Source organism: Salvelinus alpinus, chromosome 12 (genome assembly GCF_045679555.1).
Source record: "Salvelinus alpinus chromosome 12, SLU_Salpinus.1, whole genome shotgun sequence".
NCBI lineage: Eukaryota > Metazoa > Chordata > Actinopteri > Salmoniformes > Salmonidae > Salvelinus > Salvelinus alpinus.
Genome location: NC_092097.1, coordinates 6,541,989 through 6,565,343, shown reverse-complemented (window position 1 = coordinate 6,565,343; position 23,355 = coordinate 6,541,989). Strand labels below are relative to the sequence as shown.

General features: G+C 43.0%; 2 protein-coding genes across 2 annotated transcripts in view; one reads left to right on the top strand and one right to left on the bottom strand.

Moving 5' to 3' along the window:
* LOC139536497 (V-type proton ATPase subunit S1-like protein) overlaps window positions 1-23,355 on the bottom strand; it is a gene marked incomplete at its 5' end in the record, with an annotated part of 159,742 nt that overhangs the window by 93,737 nt on the left and 42,650 nt on the right. The window lies entirely within an intron of this gene.
* LOC139536484 (interleukin-17 receptor D-like) overlaps window positions 1-23,355 on the top strand; it is a 41,429-nt gene that overhangs the window by 16,246 nt on the left and 1,828 nt on the right. The window contains exons 2-10 of the mRNA XM_071337041.1: window positions 12,486-12,552; window positions 13,333-13,458; window positions 19,217-19,335; window positions 19,578-19,698; window positions 19,920-19,964; window positions 20,239-20,390; window positions 21,400-21,465; window positions 21,624-21,678; window positions 21,899-22,009. Of these exons, the coding sequence (XP_071193142.1) occupies window positions 12,486-12,552; window positions 13,333-13,458; window positions 19,217-19,335; window positions 19,578-19,698; window positions 19,920-19,964; window positions 20,239-20,390; window positions 21,400-21,465; window positions 21,624-21,678; window positions 21,899-22,009 (862 nt within the window). The remainder of the gene's footprint in view (window positions 1-12,485; window positions 12,553-13,332; window positions 13,459-19,216; window positions 19,336-19,577; window positions 19,699-19,919; window positions 19,965-20,238; window positions 20,391-21,399; window positions 21,466-21,623; window positions 21,679-21,898; window positions 22,010-23,355) is intronic.

Here is a 23,355-nt window from a genome sequence, read left to right as displayed (position 1 = left end):
CTGCTTGGTAGTCACCTTGTTCAGTTACTTTCCCTTTCTTGGCACAGGGATGATCGTGGACATCTTGAAGCAGGTGGGTATAGCGGCCTGAGCTAGAGAGATTGAGATTGAATAATGTCTGAACACACCAGCCAGCTGGTCTGCACATGCTCTGAGGGCACGGCTAGGGATGCAGTATGGGCCGGCAGCCCTGCGAGGGTTAGCACGTTTTAATGACTTGCATACATCCTCAGTGTGTACCTGAACTGTAGTTTGCACGTTTTGTTATCACTTTGCAGCATTTTGTATCACATTGGCCAGCAAGCAGATTCCCTTTGACAGCTAGGTGTATTACTGTAGAGAAACCTTGCCTGTTTTGAAGACCAGCATTGCTTATGGTTACACCACTATGGTGATGTGTTAGAACTATAGCTCGCTCGCCAGCCAAACTTGTGTAGTTAGCGAGCAACTGCTACTTGCTAGCTAGGTAAACTCTTGCTGTAGCACCATCATGCACACGTCTCCTGACACAAGGCATCCCAGCTGTTTACATTTCACCTATACACTTCCACTCATCAGAATAATATACTGTAGCTCTTTTGTTACTCACCGTTTCACCAGCCCATCCAACAGTCGAAGTGCATTGCAGACCGCAGTAAGCCAAGGTAGCAACAGGAAATGAGGAGCCCACACGGGTCGTATTTACTTACCAAAGTCATAAACCCCACCTATTTCTACAACTTATTTTCTTAAAATCTGATTTTAAATCTAACCATAAACTTAACCACACTGCTAACCTTAAATAAATCAAGACCAAAAAGCAATTTTTTTTGTTTTCATTAATTTGTACTATATAGCCAATTTGACTTTGTTGCTGTGGTAACTAGTGACAATGCCCACACGTGTTAGCTATAACATGTTTGTACGTAGGTGGTTCCAAATGAACTAAAGCCAGCCCTATAACTAACACGTAAGTCAGAAAACACTTACACTTCATTGACACGTATTTCCGCAAAGTTCCTACTTCAGATTTCCGACTTCAAGCCTAAATATATCATACTTTTACTAAAAGGTTGAAACATGGTGAAACTGCCACGTTCATTTGCGGTATTACATCAACATAGGTACTGCAAACAGCGAGCAGTCCCCCCCCCCCCCCCCCCTTGGACAGCATTGCATACGTGATAGAAGAGCACAATGTCATACTGCTCGAAGTTCCTAAACTCTGCACCAAAAACAATAATGGTGGTGGGGCCAGTGGCGCTGTTTCCCACCTACTTTAGATGGGTTTAATTTTCTCTTGTATTTCTTATTTGTGTTGTCCATTTTTTATTTCTGATTAACAGTCAGATTGCTCACACAAACAAGGTCTGCCTGTCCCTTTTCAAAAGTGGGGTGATTTGTAGTTTTTAGGATAAGGGGGTTAGTTGAACCTTACAACACACAACCAACAAATGTTACTGATTTTAATTAAGAGTAAGTCTTTCTTTCCTTCCCTCCAGGCAGTAAGATTAGTTGCCCCCCTCCCCTTTTCCTGCCTACCTCTCTTCTTTCTGCCCTCTCCTACACCCCCCTCCACCCTCTCCATTTCCCCTCCTCCCCTTTCCCTACTCCACAGTGGTGTAAAGTACTTAAGTAGTACTTTAGTACTTTACCTTTTTTTTGTATCTGTACTTAACTGTTTATATTGTCCAACTGTTCCTTTTACTCCACTACATTCCTAAAGAAAATAATGTACTTTTTACTACATTTTCCCTGACACCCAAAAGTACTCTTTACATTTTACATGATGAATGTTCAGCAGGACAGGAACATTTTCTCATTTACACACTTAACAAGAGAATATCCCTGGTCATCCCTACTTGATCTGATCTGGCGGACTCAATAAACACAATCTTAATTTGTAAATTAATTTTAAGTGTTGGAGTGTGCCTCTGGCTGTCCGTAAGAAAATGGTGCCGTCTGTTTTGCTTAATATAAGGAATTTGAAATGATTCACTGTTGATTAAGTTTATTTGAGCAATTACATTTTACTTTTGATATTTAAAACAAAATACTTTTAGACTTACTCAAGTTGTATTTTACTGGGTGACTTTTACTTAAGTCATTTTCTAATAAGGTATTTTTTACTTTTACTCTATGACAATTGTGTAGTTTTTCCACCACTGCTCCTCCCCCTCCATCTCGCCCTCCCTCCTTCCAAGGGTGAAGCTGTAATTTTAAGTGTAATTAATCAGTGTTTGGGATTTCTCTTAACGAGGCGTGCATTCTATTTACCAAATGAGAGATGATGGTGTACATGTTTCTTCAAAAAAGTTTTTTTTAAAAGTCTGATGTTCAAGAGAAGAAATGGATGGGGGCAGAGCATAGGCAAGAGATCAAAGAAATGGTTTCCTTTTTTACAGATTTCTCAGTTGGTTTGTGTGGAGTTGTCTCCATATGTTCAGCTGCTAATGGGTGATTTTGAAAGGGAACCATCTCCACCTGTAATAATGCTGGATCTGCTCAGTTCTGCTGTGTTCTCTTCAATGAATTACACGTGTTATGAGGTTATATTACGCCAGAAAGAAAAACAAGATGTCTTTAATCCTCTTGGATCTTCTGAACACTTTGCGCAACTGTGACCAATTTGATATGATAATATTCTATCTTTTTGCTATTAACTACATTATAATTTTGACCAACTAAACATCTGTCCTTGTGAGTGGATTTAGCATAGAGGCCTGTGTTTAACGATATCCTAACAGGGTGAGAGACGCACATGTTTCCTTAACCAAACAAGCATCTTGAAGGGTTTTGCTGGGCTCGGGGCAGAAGGCTGGCGTGCGTGCGTGTGCGTGAGAAGCGGCTGTCTCTCAGATGATATAATTATTGTTCTTCTGGAGAGAGGAGCAGGAAGGAACACCTGGTTTTGATTGGTCTTGTTCCGGCAGCTAGAGAGGAGGACGCCCATAGCAGACCTGGGTTCAAATTGTATTTGAAATCATTCCAAATACTTTAGCTGTGCTTGATTTGAGAACTGGAGGCAGGCTAATTCCAAACGTGAAAATATTTGAACTATTTCAAACAGTATTTGAACCCACGTCTGGCCCATAGATAGCAGCCCTCGCCTACTGTCTACCTGCTGCTGCAGAGCTGTATTCAGACAAGTCCCCACTGAGATTTTGCGCACTCCTTATCATACCCTGTCCTGGCTACAAAGCTACTGCTGCCCAAATGTTGTCTGTATAGTGGTGCAGGTTGGGTGTAGCATAAGTGCCTTTTATTCCTATTGTATACAACCACAACAACTTCCTGGTTTGTCTCTTTTGATATTTCAACTCATTCCGTAGTAGTTAGGATTCCTCGAAAGCACTTTGACAACCTGTTGAAAAAGCACTATATGAATCAAGATCTATATTTTAAATTATATTGAGTTTAGTTGGGATTGTGGGCCTGCATTACCAGTTGATCCACAACTAATTAAACCCCTTTCCTCCCCTCCCAGCTCCAGAGAGTATGGTATGTTATTAGTCCGGTCCGGCCCAGCTCCCCTGTGTCCTCTACAGCCCTATAATATTCAGGGAGCAGTGTGACCGGGGCCTGACCCTCCCATCTACCTCACGCTCAGCCAACAACATGGGACCCCGCTGGTCTGCCACATGGGATACAGCCAGTTAATTGTACCACACCACCACCCCACCCCCTCTCACCCTGAGCTGTTCATTTGAAGTTTTAAGATGCCAGTTGACTCTTGAGGCCATTTGACACACAGGGGGAGAGAAGGAGAGGAGAGGGAACATCAGAAGGAAGTAAGTGCTGGAGTTTCCCCTCCCTCTCTCAATTCAAGGGCTTTATTGGCATGGGGAACATATGTTTACATTGCCAAAGCAAGTGAAGTAAATAATATGCAAAAGTGAAATAAACAATACAAATTAACAGTGAACATTACACTCACAAAGTTCCAAAAGAATAAAGACATTTCAAATGTCATGTCTATATACAGTGTTGTAATGATGTGTAAATACAAGTACAAAAGGGAAAATAAATAAACGTAAATATGGGTTGAATTTAAAATGGTGTTTGTTCTTCACTGGTTGCCCTTTTTTCTTGTGGTAACAGGTCACAAATCTTGCTGCTGTGATGGCACACTGGTATTTCACCCAGTAGATATTGGTTTATCAAAATTGGGTTTGTTTTTGAATTCTTCAACTGTGTAATCTGAGAGAAATATATGTCTATGGTCATACATTTGGCAGGAGGTTGGGGAGTGCGTATCTCCCCCTATCCCCCCCGGCAGGGAGGACCAAACCAACATCTTCTAGTAGCTGAACATAGGCCTGTATATGGGGGCTGTAAATGGCCATTGTGTAGAGAGGAGGGAGGGTGTCGTAGAGAGTGCGGCATTGTCGACCCCCCCCCCCCCACCACCACACACACCCCTCGGCCTGTATGAGGTGTGATGCTGTGGTCATGGGGTTGTTAGCCTGCTGATTGGATACAAGTGAGGCGGGTGGCAAGGGTTTGTTGCAGGCAACTTTGTGTTTGTTACTGTGTGTGTGTGTTGCTGCGTCTGTTTGTGTGAGAGTGTGACCTCCTGCTGAGAGCAGGGTGTTAAACCCCAGGACGGCAGGCCCAGGAGCCCATAAGTAAAACCCCAAGGCACCACTTCATTCCCCTGCTAAATGAGAAATTAGGGAGCTACCGCCTTCCTCTTTGTGGCAGTAAACATTTTGTTAGTTAGTAGTTAGCCTTGTAGCTACCTCCGAAAATGTGCCTTTTTAAAACTTTGAAAAGGCCGTGAGCAACGTTCATTTGACTCACAATAAAATGTCAGGTCTTTGCTCTGAAGATTGAAATCAGGAGTAAAGCCCAAGTCTCACACATACGCTGTCAACTGAGTAAAAATTTGCACGCGAGAGTAGAGAACGTCAATTCACGTACACTGCGTATGCCAATGTAATTCTCACCAGCACCCATAATAAACAGTTGTATTTGTTATGTTCGCTATGTAGTCCATGTGAATTATTGTGTGTTCCTTCTGACTCCCCTTACGTCCTACGGGAGCCACCCTACCGGTCTGCTAAACAGTATATAAAGAATTTAGCTAGTCTCGTTCTTTCTACTAACAGTATTCTCTTGAAATTTGAGTTCCTGGAAGTTTCCCAGCCATAGCCTATGCCTGTGATCGACTCAACACCGGTAGGCATAACGTTATTGTTTTCAAATATATATTATTGGCACTGGCTTATTATTGTTATTATTATCAACACTAAATAGACACTTTAACTAAACATGTCACAATTCCAGACGTCACAGTGCACAAAGTCTATTTTCTGGCAATTTATCCTCATATTTTTTCCAGCGTTGCTTTGCGTAGTATTTTCTTGTTTTCTTGTATTTTCTCTCATTTACGACCATGCATTCTAATTCCAGCGTGTACACGCTCGTTCACACGCGTAAAAAAAAAAGTTTTTTGTTTGTTCAATTGTTTAATTCATGACGATGGAAGGGTTACGCTTCAACATACGCCTTGCAAGCCTGAGGGTTTTACATGGCCTATGTACTTTCACATGACGCACTTCCGATTGGTCGGTACAGAACTACCCATACTTCAAATATGGCGTTAACAGAGCGCTGACTGACATGGTACTTAAAAATAAATGGTTCAAATTGGTCAACAACTCAAGTTTCCGCTCCAGGAGAATGTGTCTTGGTCAGCAACCTTACTGCCCAGAAATAGGCAGAGATCGCTTCCGAAAGAATTCCTCAGCGGAGTGGCCCTTTCTAGCACATCCTGACGGGTTAAAACGCACACGGTATCTGACACGTACAGTACTTGAGTTCTCTATAGGGATATACAGTATATTGGATTAGAATAATCATGGATAATTTGCTTCAAATCTTAATCTTCAGCTCTTAGTAAAAGACTGAGGTGTGTCTTTAGCCTAAAGTGTTGGATGGAGAGACTGGGAGAAAAAGTGTTGAAATGTGGAAAAACCTGTTTAAGAGGATGGAGCCTCTCCTGTAATGACCTTAGGGAAATCTATTGATGAATAGGTAATGGTTGGGTTAAGAACACATGGAAGTGATGTGGAAGGTGGATACCACAGTTAATGGCTTCTCCTGTTCATCCATGGTGGTCTAGTCTCTAGCCGGTCTCCCTCTTTTCTGCTTCACTCCAAACACACACACTTTAATTTTTAATTTTATTTAACCGTTATTTAACTAGGCAAGTCAGTTGAGAACAAATTCTTATTTACAATGACTGCCTACACCGGCCAAACCCGGACGACGCTGGGCCAATTGTGCGCCGCCCTATGGGACTCCCAATCACGGCCGGATGTGATACAGCTTGGATTCGAACCAGTGATGCCTCTTGCACTGAGATGCAGTGCCTTAGATCGCTGTGCCACTCGGGAGCACACATCTGGAGGTGCAGGTCGGAATCTGTGGGTAGGGGCAGGGAGAGGTGGGAGTTTGTATGTTGACGGGAGCGTGTGTTGGCGGGAGAAAGGTTTGAACTAGTTGGCAGCCTCAACACATCCTGAGAGGAGGAGAGAAACGGGCAAGTTCAAGACGTGCTTAAATCATGCATTGACGTCAATGGATTTTTTGTTGTTGCAAAAACTCAAGTTCCACATCGGGATCTGAAGTTAGAACTCAGGGTTTTGTCAATTTGATAAGTGAATAAATGAACTGATGCAAATTGCCCTCCATTACATGTATTTACTTGAAACCATTTAACTACCATAGGCCTCACAGTAACAAGGCTTACTATGGTCTGAATGGTCTGTTATTGTTTCCCAGGCTTTGTATAAATCTATTTCCCTAGTTGGGGTTAATTGTGTGGCATTCTGTCTCAGCGATAAGGGCATCCTTTTCTAAAACGGGAGGATGGATAAGATCTTTGATATACCGGCAGTGCCAGCCAGCTATCCAGTAGGGTTAGGACTTTTTAGTAGCATGGCGAGGAAACAAAACATGAAGCGGGTTTAACTTATTTAGGAAAACGGCCCTAATGTTTGAAACATGCATCATGTTGTCATGTGTTTATTTTCACAAGCTATAACACACAATACTTTACATACAGCAGGTTTTTAAAGAACCAGAGTTTGGTCCACTGTTTGAATTTTTGCCCTGGAAAGAATATTGCGACACTGGAATCTTCCTGGCCCTACCGTCAGCCTGTTATCCAATCAGCCAGCTATACAGCCAGGCAGCCGATCCCCATCCCTCATCTGTAGGGTCTAGTTTACATTGCATTTTCCTTATTTTGTGGAATTGTTTTGAGTTTTTACCTTTTTTAAATTGTAGTAACAGCAGTGGTGTAAAGTACTTCAAGTAAAAATACTTAAGTACTACTTAAGTAGTTCTTGGGGGTATGTACTTTATTTATATTTTTAACTACCTTTACTACACACAAAATAATGCACTTTTTACTCCATACATTGTCATTGACACCAAAAAAGTACTTGTTACAATTCCAATGCTTAGCAGGACAGGAAAATGGTCCAATTCACGCATTTTATCAACAGAACATCCCTACTGCCTGATTTTTAGATTTTTTTTATTATTATTTTTTGCCTCCAGAAACACAAATGAGCATACAAGTATGTTTAAGCATACATGACTGTTGGTAGTGTGTTGCCATACCTTTTTTATCCCCAGGTGCAGCAGAGCTGACACACTAAAGATGAAGTTGCAGCAGCCCTGGCTGTTGTCCAGACAGCGGTACCGCTGTTTATGTCCATGTCACCTCCCTCAGAACCAGTGAATATCTCCAGGTTCTTACAGTGGGGCATCAGCATAATCTATAGAGTGCAGAACAGTACAGGATATGGAATTGGGTTTAGTATGGAGTTGAAGTCTCAATTTTAAAAGCCTTAGACATAGGTAAAAGGTAAACAAATGTAGGGCACTGGAGTTTGAGGAAGGTTGAGCGATACAGTATGTGCTAAGTTGTGTATGCAAGGCATAAGAAGACTTGGTGATTCACTGGTCCAAACCTGGCGTCCTCTCAGCGCAATGAGGTAGAAGCCTGACTCCACCTGGTCAAGCCGTGTTATCTCTACAGACACTGACCTGTCTCCTGAGAACAACCGGAGTGAGAGAAAGGAAAATAAGATGTCAGAAAATGTCCGAGTTTTAACGTCGCATTCAAGGTAACAGTCCATTTCAAGACTGCTGTGGCTGTATCAAAGGAGGCAACTATGGATAACCATTTAGCTAAGTAAGTGCTAACACGACGTAGGACTGAACCGAGCTGTAGGGCAATTCCATGCCCGTGGATTTATGCTACCATTCAGATTTTTTCAAACCACAACCAATGCTGTCAAAGTGAAAAAAAACATACAAGTCTATGCACAAGGACTACTTTTAACAATTTCCAATCATTGGTTTGTTTAACATGCATTTAAAAGGGGAAATATCGGAGTCTCAGCATCACTCCGTTATCATGGAATTGCCCAGTACCAATCCACGCCACTTGTCAGTCAGCATGGCTCAGAATTTAACGGCTTGCTGTCCTTACATGCCCAACCCACCTCATGGAGAGCTATCCTCCTATAGGTTTTCACTTCATCCCTTACCTACACTACTCATTGCTGTGCATTAGCTAGGTTTCTATCCAATTGGTGACAGATTTTCATGAAAATATTCAAAAATCTGCATTAAGAAAATCTGCATATTTTCCCACCAGTGGTATGTTTCCACCAAACTGATGAGGTAGTGCAAACAAAATGTACTTTTTTTGCTTAAGTTTTCATGTACCGAATAAAAATGGAATGTTCAATGTGTTTCCATCTCATTGTCAACTGGAACGATTGTAACAAAACTACCTGTTGCCTGTGCCTACTCTGGTCTTGGCAGGTGCGCTCTAGCCAACAGCTTGCAGAAAGGCCTACAGTGCGAGGTAGGTTAGTCTATATGATGAGATTATTATGGATAATATTTGTCAAACGGCATCAAATCATCGATCATCATGTCACCAGATAAGACCCTCGACATTTATTCGAAAGGAGCATCAAACTCATACCGAGCACTTTCACCATCTAGTGAAATCATTTATTTCTATTTTATTTCACCTTTATTTATTTAGAACTCATAATTTATTTAATCTGTAGCCTAATGAACTGCATGGTTTCCAGAGTCGTAAGTGGGAGGACCACACACACCATTTCATCACGACTCCCAAGTTTACTTCGATATGATGGTTATTATATAAAATACATTTTTACAGACACAAATGTCCCACCATACAGTATAGAACCATCTTTCTAACCAATAGACAGAAGCTGGTCATCCTCTCTGTGACAAATGTCCTGTGCACAATGTCTTCATACAGCATCAAAGAAATTGGAGGAACTCTCAGTATCACGAATGATTAAGTTACGGGATGATTGGTGGATGACATGGTTACCTACAGGAAGTCCCCAGAGTGCTGTGCATAGAGGAAAGCCAAGGTACCCTACTTGCAACAGAATGGACTCCTGTATCTCATGTCTGTCAGCTGAGCAGAGAACAACTTCAAATTGTATCGCGAAGTATGCGGTTAGCAGTTTACAATATTGGCTATCATTTGATTCAGAGCCTGACGTCTGTTGCTCCCCCTTCTCAATCACTGACCTCTTCCCCAGTGATGGTCTTCCCTGTCTGTTCTCAACCTGCCTCTCCCCCCTCTTCTGCCACCCAGTCATGCAAATCCTCCTCTACTAAGCCCCTCCTCGACTTAGGTACAATGCTCTTAGTTAAACCAGAGTTGTATAGAAAATGAAATCACCTTGGCTTTGGTTAAACCACATGGTTAAACATTTAGCTAGATAGCTAACATTAACCTCACTTGCCCTTATCAATAGCCTGCTTTTAATAACAGAAGAACAAATAGCTACTTCAATTTCAATATTGAAATCCATAGTTGATTAGCTAGCTAGTTGGTTAGCTAGTTTCTCTACTGGAAAACTATCAAACTTACCTCTTATTGTCAGCCATCATTCACCAGCGTTGGGTGTTTGCCCAACATTTGTGTACAAGGCGTCACTTTCAATCGCCAGAGAGGTGACGTCCGCATGTCTTTCGACTCTAGTCACTGGAAAAGTCACTCGATCTTCATTCCTGGCATTCCCTTAGGGGTAGTGGTGACGTCAGATGCGTCACTCACGGGCTGGGGTGCAGTTCATGAGGGAAATGAAGGAAACGGAGTATGGACCTCATCTCCATATTGCTCACATAAATTACCTTGAATTGCTGACAGTACTTCTTTCAATGAAAAACCGTCAACCCTTCAGATTTGTCACGTCTTGATCAGAATGGACAAATACGACTGTAGTGGCGTACATCAACAGCCAGGGTAGCACTCGCTTGCTGTGCTTACAGACTATCCGTCAGGATTATTCTGCTGAGCAGAGCACACCTACTGTCTCTACATGCGACCCATGTCTCGGGCATACTGAACATGGGAGCAGACTTATTGTCCAGAGGGAATCCCCATCAAGGGGATTGGAGACTCCTTCCTTAAGTGGTGAAACAGATCTGGTAGAGATACGGTCAAGCATCTGCAGATCTCTTTGCATATCAACAAAACATGCACTGCTCATTGTTCTTTGCGAGAGACGCGCTAGCACACCCTTGGCCAAGGATTTTACTTCACGCTTTTCCTCAGCCTCGTACTCCCCACTCTGGCCAGAGTGAGGGAAGAAGGCTCATCTCTCATCTTGGTAGCCCTTCCATGGCAAGGCAAGCTCTGGATAGCGGAGATCATTCTCCTGCTATACGGTGAGCCTTGGCAACTCCCGTTAGAGGGCTCTGCTGCCCAAGTGAACAGAGCAATTACAAATTTGTATTTGTATTTTTAAACCTTACCCGGAAGCCATGGTCCTCTGGGCCTGGCCCGTGAGAGGTTAAATCTGGATGTGACAGGCTTGCCTCTCGGGATCATAGACTATCCAGAGTGCTAGGGCCCCTTCTACATGCTCACTGTACGGAAATAAGTGATGCATTTTGACAAGTCGTGTGACTGAAAAGGGGTTCATTCCTTACCAATGCTCTGTATGCAAGGTTGTATGCTTTCTGTAGGACCTTTTGGACAGAGGGAAGGCTTTCTTCACTGTCAAGGTCTATCTCGGGCCTGTCATGTAAGCTTCGGAAAGAAATCGGTGGGACCCCCCCCCCCCCCCCCGTAATGTTTCATGAAGGGGGCAGTTCCCAAGCATTTAGTCCCATCATGGGATTTGTCAATTGTGCTTGAGGCTATTTTCACAGCTGGCTTTTTTGAGCTGCTGGAGAGCGTGGCGATGAAATATCTCTCCATTTTAAGACTGCTCTGCTGGTCATCGTTACATCCATAATTTGAGCACTGTCAGTTCACCATTCGTGTCTACAGTTTGCCCAGGGCTTTTCCAAGGTTACGTATTTGCCCAACCCCGCCTTTTATGCCTAAGGTTAGCAGCAATTACAATTGTCTCGCCTTGGAGCTTGTGGCATTCCACCCGCCGCCTTTTCTATGTCCAGTACGCTCATTGCGCATATACTTGGATAGGATGAGAGCTTTGCACAAGTGTGTCCAACTCTTGGTCCTGGGCACCTCCCTTTCTCGTCAATTGTCACATTGCATTGTGAAAGGTAATATATTGGCCTATAATAGCAAGGGGTTCCTGCCTCCGCAGGGCCTAAAGGCTCACTCCACCAGGGGTATGGCACTGTTCAAGGTCATCTCCTTACAGGATATTTGCGATGCGGCTTGTTGGGCATCCCCTGTTACTTTCAAGGTTCTACCGACTAGACGTCACTGCACCTTTTGTTGGAGCATACTGTCCTCCCGTGTCGAGCCTCTGAGGGTTGATACGTTGGAACTACCTGGCTTCGAGCTCATGTGCGATCCGAGAGTTGGCCATATCCCACCATAAGATGTTGAAACACAAAATTGAAAGAACTTAAGGTTACTGGCATAACTCTGATTCTCTGATATTATGAGTGAGACATCTCACCGCATTCCCCTACTTGCAAGAGTGTGAGGAAGTTTGGTTTGCTCGAGATGATCAGAGGGCGGGCGAGTAGCTCTAAGTATGAAGGTAGGTTCTTCCTCATTCGCCACTCGACCTGTCTCCGACAGACGTGTATGATTTGGTTCTTCAAGCTACTTAGGAGATTCTGGTGAATCCCGCTGTAAGATGTCTCACTCCTAATGTAAGAGAACCGGGGTCACTCAATAACCTTAAGTTTTTCTTTGGAGTACATTTTAAAGTGAATAATCTTGAGTCCCCGCCGTAATTCCGTTACCGTGGAATTGCCCCTCTTATTTTCAGTTTGGCTGTTAATACAACAGTATGCCAACTGCTGGGTTATTGTGTACAGATCCAATATTTCATGTAAGTACGTAATTCTATTGTTCATTTAAGCAGGCTGATTTTCTTCGCATTCCTGTGAGGCCGCAGCCTGTCCGTCTGAGCATCGGCAACATGAGGTGGTTGTATTGATATGTATTAGTCTGCCAGTTATACTTGTGGTTTCACCATCTTTCTTTCTTGCAGGGGCTCCAGGTCCAGTCAAGTTCTGACGAGAATGGTCGGAAGCGCGGGGTCACATTCCGAACAGACAGTGAGTCCTTTCTTTTTCTCTCTCTCTCTCTCTCGCGCTATCGCTCTCAAGGGGTTCACTATTTCACATGGCCTTGCATGAAAACTGCCTGCCCTTTCCCATTCCATACTAACGTTGACATTTTACCACCTCAAGTTGCCAATTCTGTCTCAGACCCTCCACCAACTAAAAGTTAATATCTCGAAGTCAACGTTTTCTCTCCTGTAACAAATCCTGATTTTAAAAAAAATAAATATAATAATAATTCCCAGCAGTCAGCTGCTATTATCCATGACTGTCAGAGGGAACAGCTTTTCTGAAAAGCCCCTCTCTGGTTTAGCATCACAATCGACTGCAGCTCAGAGCCAGGGGGCGTGTGTGACACAGCCCGCTGCTCCTCTTCCTCTACCTCTACCTGAGAGGACATAGGGATCATAGTCAAAAGAGATGGGAGAGGAGGGGACGGCTCCTTGCATGGCTGCACATTCTTGTCCCCAGACTTGGCTCAGAGAGAATCTCACCCACTCACCCGTCCATTATTCTTCATCCAGGGAGCCCCGTTCTGAGCTTCCCATCTTAACCACGCTCTGTGATCCATCCTCTTCTCTTTTTTAAGGTGTGATTTTGGGGGTGATTCTCTGTGCGGTAGAAGAGGGAGTCTAATTTTAGGACTCGACACTGTAAACAAGTTTAATTGTGACAAGGTTGTTTTGACTTTCGACAACCTCTCCTCCATCATTAGCATACTCTAACTCTGATATCCTCTTTCTTATCGTCTCCTCCTCTGTTCTCCTCCGCCAGACTGCTCTGTGAACTGGAGCCCGTTGGGGAAGCATGCCATCCATGGGGTGAACAATATGACATTCGGCCACCTCTCCTGTGACAGCCAGGCTGCCGTGGTGGTCCACTGGACGACCAGCCCTCTGGGTATGAACCTACGCATTTTAAATTCTTCCATGTGATAAGTCATGATACAGACTAGAGATCAACGGGCAAAATCGAACCCAGTGTCTTGAGGTTAGATTTGAGCAGTCACTCCTAGTGAGCGGAAATCCGTATCCAGAAGTTAGTGGTTGACCTACTTTGAAACGTTTCTACCCGGATTGTTTTGGGTAGATCATATTACATCTGGGCGACACTAACATTTTAAAACCTCGGCATGTGTGCTGGAAGACACGTGTGCTTCCTACACCTGGTTGCACACAGGAGTCGTTTGTTTATCTTCAGTATCTCAGGCCAAAGAGTCATTTGTAGAGGTAAGAGGTTTTGGAACAGGAGAGAAGAGGGTAAAGAAAGGACTCATCTTCAAAGCCCCGTGCTGTGTTGTTGGGCTTGTCCTGATCAAAGACGCAGGGCAGTTTACCTTCCCCCAGTAGGCTTACTCTGCTACCCTGACAGTCACAGATCTGAGGGAAGGGAGGAGGAAGGGATCCATATCTTACACAACAACGCTGTGATATGTTTGAAGAAGTGTGTGTGTGTAAGCACTGTGTGTGGTTGTCTTAAGTGTCTCTGTTTGCATGCTATATATATGTGTGTGTGTGTGTGTGACAGAGAGAGCAAGACTGAGAAAAGGGAGGCTTCCTCTTCCGTCAACTGAGGCACTACTGAAGCCATGGCTGATCCTCAGGACAATGTAGCCTGTTATTCTCCAGGGGTTAAGCCCTAGGACAGGGGCACCACTGCTCAGGTAGAGGGTTAAAGAAAGAAGCAGGAAAAATAAACGGAGAGGGGGGGGGGCTCTTTCCTACTTTGAATCAAGTAGTTAGAAAGCTGAAGCTACCGACGCCGGGGGGGGGGGGGGAAACACGCCGGAAGACAGCCCAACCTGTCTGACAGCTTTTTCCTTCCAGTTTTTCCCCTCTCCTCTGTGTCTGACGTGTTGACGGTGAGGCTGCTGATATCTGTGTGGCGGTAGAAGAGGTAAAGGATGGAGTGGATGAGGTGTAGAGTTACCACCACCACCACAAAGAGGAGGCTCTTTCAACTTCTAAGCTTGCACACACACAGTCTCCGCTCCCCACAGTGGTAATAGAAGCCACAGGGAATGTGTGTTTTCTGCCTCTGCTGATGCCTCGGACTGATAAGGTAGAAGTGTAATTAACGTGGGAGGTGCGCTGGCACACTTTGAAGGGCACGGGAATACTTCCTTGGCACGCAGACACCCTCCCTCTTGTCCTCTGCATACCTGGGTTCAAATACTATTAAAACATATATTTCAAATGCTTAGCTGTGCTTGCTTGAGCTTGCCTGTTGCTATGAATAAATAGAAGTCCTAAAAGTGCAAATCCTGCCCACCTGGTACTCCAGAAAGGCTAAAACAAACACAAAGTATTTGAAAGATTTCAAATGGTCTTTGAACCCAGGTGTGGTCCTCTGCCAGGGCACAGCCCCTCTCTTCTGCCAGCTCAAATTATGGTCTCTCATAAAAACATGTTTGGTACTATGCCCTTACCTCAAGCGTGTGTGAGTGTAACTAGCTAATGTGTGTGGACTCCTACTAACTTCACAAACAACATCCGCTTCATGATTAGGATTTAACATTTTTTCCTCACAATATTTGTACTTTGGTCATGTTTTGGCCATGTTTTTATTCATTGTTTTGGGCCCCAGTTAAAATTATTTGTGCTTTATGGAAGTTACCCTAGAAATGAAATTATAGTTGCTAACGGTAGAGGACATATTGTGACCTTGGGTTTTATCTGACATGTTTGGTTAAAAAATGTGTTATTCACATAGTTGCTCTTTTTAGATGGTCCTTTACATGTGAGACAGTGAGCTCCTAAAGTATTGGGCCAGTGACACCATTTTTTGTTGTTTTGGCTCTGTAATCCAGGACTTTGGATTTGAAATGATACAATGACTGAGGCTGAAGTGCAGCCTGTCAGCTTTCATTTTAGGGTATTTTCATTCATATCGGGTGAACTGTTGAGAAATTACAGCACTTTTTGTACATAGTCCCTCCATTTTAGGGAACCTATATATATATATATATACACACACACAGTTGAAGTCGGAAGTTTACATACACTTATGTTGGAGTCATTAAGTCTTGTTTTTTCAACCACTTAACAAACTATAGTTTTGACAAGTCGGTTAGGACATCTACTTTGTGTATGATACAAGTAGTTTTTCCAACAATTGTTTACAGACAGATTATTTAACCTCTCTAGGGTACGTGGGACGGTAGCGTCCCACCCCGTCAACAGCCAGTGAAACTGCAGGGCGCCAAATTCAAAACAACAGAAATCCCATAATTAAAATTCCTCAAACATACATGTATTTTACACCATTTTAAAGATACACTTGTTGTAAATCCAGCCACAGTGTCTGATTTCAAAAAGGCTTTACGACGAAAGCAAACCAAACAATTACGTTAGGTGAGTGCCTATTCACAGAATAACACAGCCATTTTTCCAGCCAAAGAGAGGATTCACATAAAACAGAAATATAGATAAAATTAATCACTAACCTTTGATCTTCATCAGATGACACTCATAGGACTTCATGTTACACAATACATGTATGTTTTGTTCGGTAAAGTTCATATTATATCCAAAAATCTGAGTTTACATTGGCACGTTACATTCAGTAGTTCCAAAACATCTGATTTTGCAGAGAGCCACATCAATTTACAGAAATACTCATTATAAATGTTGATGAAAATACAAGTGTTATGCATGGAACTTTAGATGCACTTCTCCTTAATGCAACCGCTGTGTCAGATTTCAAAAAAGATTTACGGAAAAAGCAAACCATGCAATAATCTGAGGTCGGCGCTCAGAGTCCAATCAAGACAAAAATATATCCGCCATATTGTGCAGTCAACAGAAGTCAGAAATAACATTTAAACATTCACTTACCTTTGATCTTCATCAGAATGCATTCCCAGGAATCCCAGTTCCACAATAAATGTTTGTTTTTTTCGATAATGTCCATTTATGTCCAAATTCCTCCTTGTTGTTCTAGCGTTCAGTACACTTTCCAAACTCACGACACGCGTGCAAGTCCAGCGGAAAGTACGGACGAAGAGTTAAAGTTATATTACAGTCTGTAAAAACATGACAAACGAAGTATTGAATCAATCTTTAGGATGTTTTTAACATAATTCTTCAATGATGTTCCAACCGGAGAATTCAGAAGTGCGATGGAACAGAGCTCGCTCTCACATGAACGCGCATGGTCAGCGCATGTTCAGCTCATGGTAGACCTTACTCAATCCCCTCTCATTTGGCCCCACTTCAAAGTAGACGCATCAGACAAGGCTCTAAAGACTGTTGACATCTAGAGGACGCCTTAGGAAGTGCAACATGACCAATATCCCCCTGTATCTTCAATAGGGGCTGAGTTGAAAATCGACCAACCTCAGATTTCCCACTTCCTGGTTGGATTTCTTCTCAGGTTTTTGCATGCCATATGAGTTCTGTTATACTCACTGACATCATACAAACAGTTTTAGAAACTTCAGAGTGTTTTCTATCCAAATCTATTAATAATATGCATATTCTAGCTTTTATGGCTGAGTAGCAGGCTGTTTACTCTGGGCACGCTTTTCATCCGGACGTGAAAATACTGCCCCCTACCCCAAAGAAGTTAACTTATAACTCACTGTATTACAATACCAGTGGGTCAGAAGTTTACATACAACAATTTGACGGTGCCTTTTAAACAGCTTGGAAAATGATGTCATGGCTTTAGAAGCTTCTGATAGGCTAATTGACATCATTTGAGTCAATTGGAGGTGTACCTGTGGATGTATTTCAAGGCCTACCTTCAAACTCGGTGCCTCTTTGCTTGACATCATGAGAAAATCAAAAGAATTCAGCCAAGACCTCAGAAAAAATTATTGTAGACCTCCACGTCTGGTTCATCCTTGGGAGCAATTTCCAAACGCAATTTCCGAACGTACCACGTTCATCTGTACAAACAATAGTACGCATGTATAAACACCATGGGACCACGCAGCTGTCATACCGCTCAGGAAGGAGAAGCGTTCTGTCTACTAGAGATGAACGTACTTTGGTGCGAAAAGTGCAAATCAATCCCAGAACAACAGCAAAGGACCTTGTGAAAATGCTGGAGGAAACTGATATGAAAGTATCTACCAAGTATCCACCAAGACTCTTCCTAGAGCTGGCCGCCCAGCCAAACTGTGCAATCAGGGGAGAAGGGTCTTGGTCAGGGAGGAGACCAAGAACCCCATGGTCAATCTGACAGGGCTCCAGAGTTGCTCTGTGGAGATGGGAGAACCTTCCAGAAGGACAACCATCTCTGCAGCACTCCATCAATCAGGCCTTTATGGTAGAGTGGGCAGACGAAAGCCACTCCTCAGTAAAAGGCACATGACAGCCCGCACACAGCCAAGACAACGCAGAAGTGGCTTCGGGACTAGTCTCTGAATGTCCTTGAGTGACCCAGCCAGAGCCCGGACTTGAACCGATCGAGCATCTCTGGAGAGACTTGAAAATAGCTGTGTAGCGACTCTCCCAATCCAACCTGACAGAGCTTGAGAGGATCTGCAGAGAAGAATGGGAGTAACTCCCCAAATACAGGTGTGCCAAGATTGTAGCTTCATATCCAAGAGGACTCAAGGCTGTAATCGCTGCCAAATGTGCTTCAACAAAGTACTGAGTGAAGGGTCTGAATACTTATATAAATGTGATATTTCCATTTTTCTACATTTCTAAAAAACGGTTTTTACTTTGTCATTATGGGTTATTGTGTGTAGATTGACAATGTTAGACGATTTAATAAATTTTAGAATAAGGCTGTAACGTAACCAAATGTGGAAAAAGTGAAGGGTTCTGAATACTTTCCGAATGCACTGTTACTTCTGTCCCTGTTCTCGCCTAGTAAGCTATAGGCCTACTAAAATGCAATTTTGCTTTTATTGGAATAGAAACACCATAATATGAATCAAATGAATTAAGCTAAAATATCAGATACTTATTAAGTAATAAAGGCCAGGATTGGCTTCTTTTCATAAATGATGTGTGCAAAGAAGCATGCACCAAGACAGAAAAACACACGCGTGAAAGCTTAATTACATAAAGGAGTGTAAGAGGGACTATAGCCATATCGACAAGAGAATGGACCGGGAATTGAAATGACCGATTGTCGGCCTTTGACCGTACAAATATTTTCGATTATATTCTGCCCATATTCCTATTTTTGAAGGACTTGTATTAACAGATGTTTTAGGTACAGTGAGCTACAGGCCTACATAGGCAAGTGTCAAATGCATTTTGTTATAGAAACACAAATTCATTAATATTATGGAAACACCATAATATTCATCAATTCAGCTAAAATATCAGAAATATATCTTAAAGGCCAGGATCCGCTTTCTTTTCGTCAAGGAAAAAGGGAATACGTAATTGAACGGCAGCGGTCAAATGATGTAGTAGATCGAGTAGATGTGCTCAACGATACCCTCTGGTGGTGTGAACAAGCATTAACGGTAAGCACATAAGGTACAACAGCCTACCACACGCTATACTGCTGTATGACTCAACTTTTAATTGAGGAACTTCTGTACGTGATACGTGGGGGATAGTGTCATGGGTGTGTTAGTGGTGATATGCTGTCATCTGACATGGGTGCATTTTTGTCACCGATTGAACGTGCATGTTTCTATTCAGGTATTGAACGCGTGTATTGTCTGTGTGTGTGTTATTCTGTCCAGGTATTGAGCATGTGAAGGGCTTCAGAGTATACCTAGAGGATAAGAACCCAGAGGGCAAACAGTGTCAACACATGATCCTCAAAGACCCACGACCGCTCAACTTCTCCTACAAGACTGTGGTAAGTCACACCGCAGACTCGGCTAACAGGGATTTTTTTCTTCCATGCACCTGGAAGTAAGGTGTGCGAATGAGCTTAGCTCAAGTCTTACCAAGTTATGTGTTTGGGTGCCGTAGCCGTTCAAAGAATTGATGACCGAAAAACACATCCATTTTGACGGCTGATAATACATCGAAGCGATACTTAATTTGTGAGTGCTGGCTGACTTTTACCCTGAAGTATGCGCTGTTATTCCTTGACAGAAGATGAGCTCACAGCCCTTCCCTGGCCTGGCCTTTGAGACAGATTACATGGTCCGTGTTGTTCCCTTCCCCACCGTCATGAACGACAGCTTCTTCCCCCCGTCCTTCCTGCGCACAAACTGTAAGTGGAATGCAGCTCAAACTGCAGGGGCCCTAGTTGTAGGCTGGAACTAGAACTCAGAGTTAAGTCACTACCACCAACTTGGAATATCAATACAGCCAAGACAGGAGTTTTTCTTGACCTGATCTGGAGGAAAACTCTTGGCCCCATTTGATAACGTTGTAGCGAACAGTAATAGTATTATAACTGTTGTTGAAGACTCCTTTTGTCTTTGTTTTCAGCCTGTGAAGTTCTACTGGGCCCAGACAACCTGGTCTGCAAACCATGTAAGTTATCAAGTTTCCCATATCTGTTTGCTACTACTGTAATTACTCTCGTAACAGCGTTGTGTTAACATGTAACATAGTAATATGATGTCCTAATTGTTTTGTAATTGAGTTGAGTGACCGCTACTGTTTATTGAAGTAATGTTGTGAAAGAATTGTGAAAAATAATGATTATGGATGAAACCACCAGAAATTCCTATAATGCCCATTTGGTCCTATACATGGATTAATCTCTCTGTCTCTGTGTGTGTCTCTGTCTGGTGGTTGTGACCAGTCTGGAAGCCCAAGACTCTCAACATCTCCCAGCTGGGCTCCAACCTCCATGTTGTCTTCGACCATGCCCCCTCCACCTTCGGCTTCACCGTCTACTACCTGTACTACAAACTACGACAGGAGGGACCATTCAGGCTTAAACGCTGCAAACCAGTAAGAGCATGATTACATTATGATTTGGCCACATCGTTTTTACTGGTAAGGCGTCGCTAAGAGTGCTGATCTGCCCCAAAGTCCATATAATCTCATTCATTATTATCTAATAGGTCAAATCATGAGATAAGCACTCTCACTCTGAGACATTTATGGAATATTGGCCCTGAGCTGCTTCTAATGTGTTTCCCAGACATTGAGGAGGGTGTAGTACGGTTATGGTATGTTGACGTGTCTTGTCCCCGGCCTCTTTCTACCGGGCCTCTCTCTGACATCCTATAACCTCCTGGGACACATCATGGACTATCCTACTTTCACTGTCAGTCAGTCAGTGACAATCAGAATTAAATCATTTCAATACGTGACCCGTGCTTGTTTAGGTTTACCTGTTGAAAAGTCTGAAAGGTGCAAACCCTGTCCATCTGGCTGGCAAAAGCAAACCCTGTCCCTCTGGCTGGCAAAAGCAAACCCTGTCCCTCTGGCTGGCAAAAGCAAATCACATTTGAAAGGACGTGTTTGATCAGACCCACTGAGTTACTGAAGATATTCCCAGCAGAACATAACTTCATTATTCAGGGCTCGAGGAGAGTCTCCTCTCTCACACACGTTGCCAGAACAGACAGCACTTTGTATCCAGGATGCATTGTTTTAGCTGTGGAGAGAAAGAGAAAAATCATATAATCTCCCCTGTTCCTCCTCCTGTCAGTCAAGTCTTGTAGCTGCTCTGCCCTACTTGTTCTGTCTTCGAACAATGATAAAAGCCAAAGCCCCCCTAGCTAGCTGTAGCTCTCATTCAGGTCCCCACTCTCTCTCATACTGTGTTTTAGAAACAGGACCTGCTTAGGTCATCGCCAATATGATTGGTTAAGAGGTGAAAAAAATGAACTATTATGATGTCAGTATTCCAAACCCTCAGTCAGAAATGCATGAGACTCCTCAGCTCTGGACATTGTATCGCTACAGAAACAGCATGATAATAATGCACCGTTCTCCTCTATTTTTTGCAAAGGAGTTCAATCTGCCCATAACAACATGCGTTCTTCAAGATGTGATGCCAGGAACCTATGCGATTGAGGTAAAGAATGATTCTCATGGCGCTGGTTAAAAGCAGTGCACCATGGGAAATAATAAGGTGCTATTGTGGACGCACCACTGATGTAAACCATGAAGAAACCCACTGAAGCAATCTCAGCTGACATATATTTCCTTCCATATACATCTTTTGTCCTTCAGCTGAGAGATGACACCAACACTACCAGAAGACAGGCCCAGTACCATGTAAGCCAAGGTGAGCTGCCTGCTACTAGCTAACATCAGTCTTGCATCTGGACTGATACCCTCTTACTAAACTCACATTACATTACATAAGCCTGGATGACTGGGGAGTTGCCCAAGTCTTCCGGGTGTTTTATGTTCACTTTGCTGAGTAAAAGCACATTTATAGTTAATTGGAAATGTATTTGCTTGTTATTTAAATGTGTCTTTTTTCTGTCTGTTGTCCCTCTCAGTCCACTCCCCGTGGGCAGGGCCTATCAGAGCCATGGCCATCACTGTCCCGCTAGTCATCATGTCTGCCTTCGCTACACTCTTCACTGTAATGTGCCGGAAGAAACAACAAGGTACTTTTCGTCATTCATAATAAGAAAACATTTCACATTCAGGGCTCTATTTGCAGGTGGTCAAATGCAATTGTCAAATGCAATTTTGACCTGTTAAAGCTGGCACTCTTCTATTTTCAAACCCTAGCACCAGGATTGGTAATTTACCAGTCTTGTCTTACCAGTCACTTGCGCTGAGGTGGGATGGGTGGCAATATCTGAGGTGTGTCCATAAAAACATGCGCCAAAGTGCCGATTTCAGTATACGCTGGTGGGGATATTTAAGACCAACCAAAATCTGGTCTTAGCGGTAACGCGGTGGGTTATGGCGTGGATTTTGACAACGGAAGCGTAGCCTATCCAGCCATGACGTACAGTGCCCATATACACATGGAACGAGAGAGACGTGCATTTTGTGCCCATAAACCTCGTATTTAGAAACACAAACTGTTTTTTCACCATTTTTTTTGTTTTATTTGATTTTAAAGCATAGCCTCCCCTCTCAATGAAGTCAGTTTTTTTTGTCATGCCCACTACATTCGCCAAGTAGTCAAGACTATCGATAAAGGGTTTGGCTTGTGAGACTGCTTTGGAATAATTCTTCATCACCAAACTTGTATTAAAAGATCAAGTTTGGCAGCTGCAAAACAGTGAGCAGACATCCCCTTTTTGTAGGCTATTACATTATTTTAGCCAGCTCCTGTTATTATTTTGGATGTATGTTAAAGAAATTAAAAATAATTAGGCTATATGCCCATCATGGAAGGAGAGATGAGAGAATCTGGTATTTAGATTTTCCCGTAACAATTGCTTGTTTTCCGTTTTCGTTTGATTAAGAAAACAAGCAGTTAGTAGGCTACTATAAAAAAATATGTCTTATCCTGTACATGAATTATCCAAGTAGCCTATCCATAAAGGTTTTCTAAATGGTCAAGTTGTGTGGCTTTTGCCTACATGCTTTTTCACTATTCACATAGGACTACCTGCAGTGCATACTCCAATTCGGCTTGGATCCATCCCATTTCCAAAGAGTGCCTCCTTGTTCCGTTACCAAAGATGTGCTCCTTCAAACATAGGCTATAAACAAATGTCAGTCCTATAACGCCATGTCAGTTGTAGGCCCAGGCTACAGTATCTCTTGCATATTAACCACGTTACGTGCCTCACACATACAATAGAATTTACGGGAGCCTAGTATTTTTATTTGAGGAGATGCCTATAATCGTTGAAGCCAATTACAACAATGTTGAATGTCAACACTAGATGTTTTTAGTTTTTTACTGTTGCTATCACTCGTTATTGTAGCCCGTGCTATTTAATAAACCGTAGTAGCCGATCAATCCACAGTGGACTAGGATGAGAATACT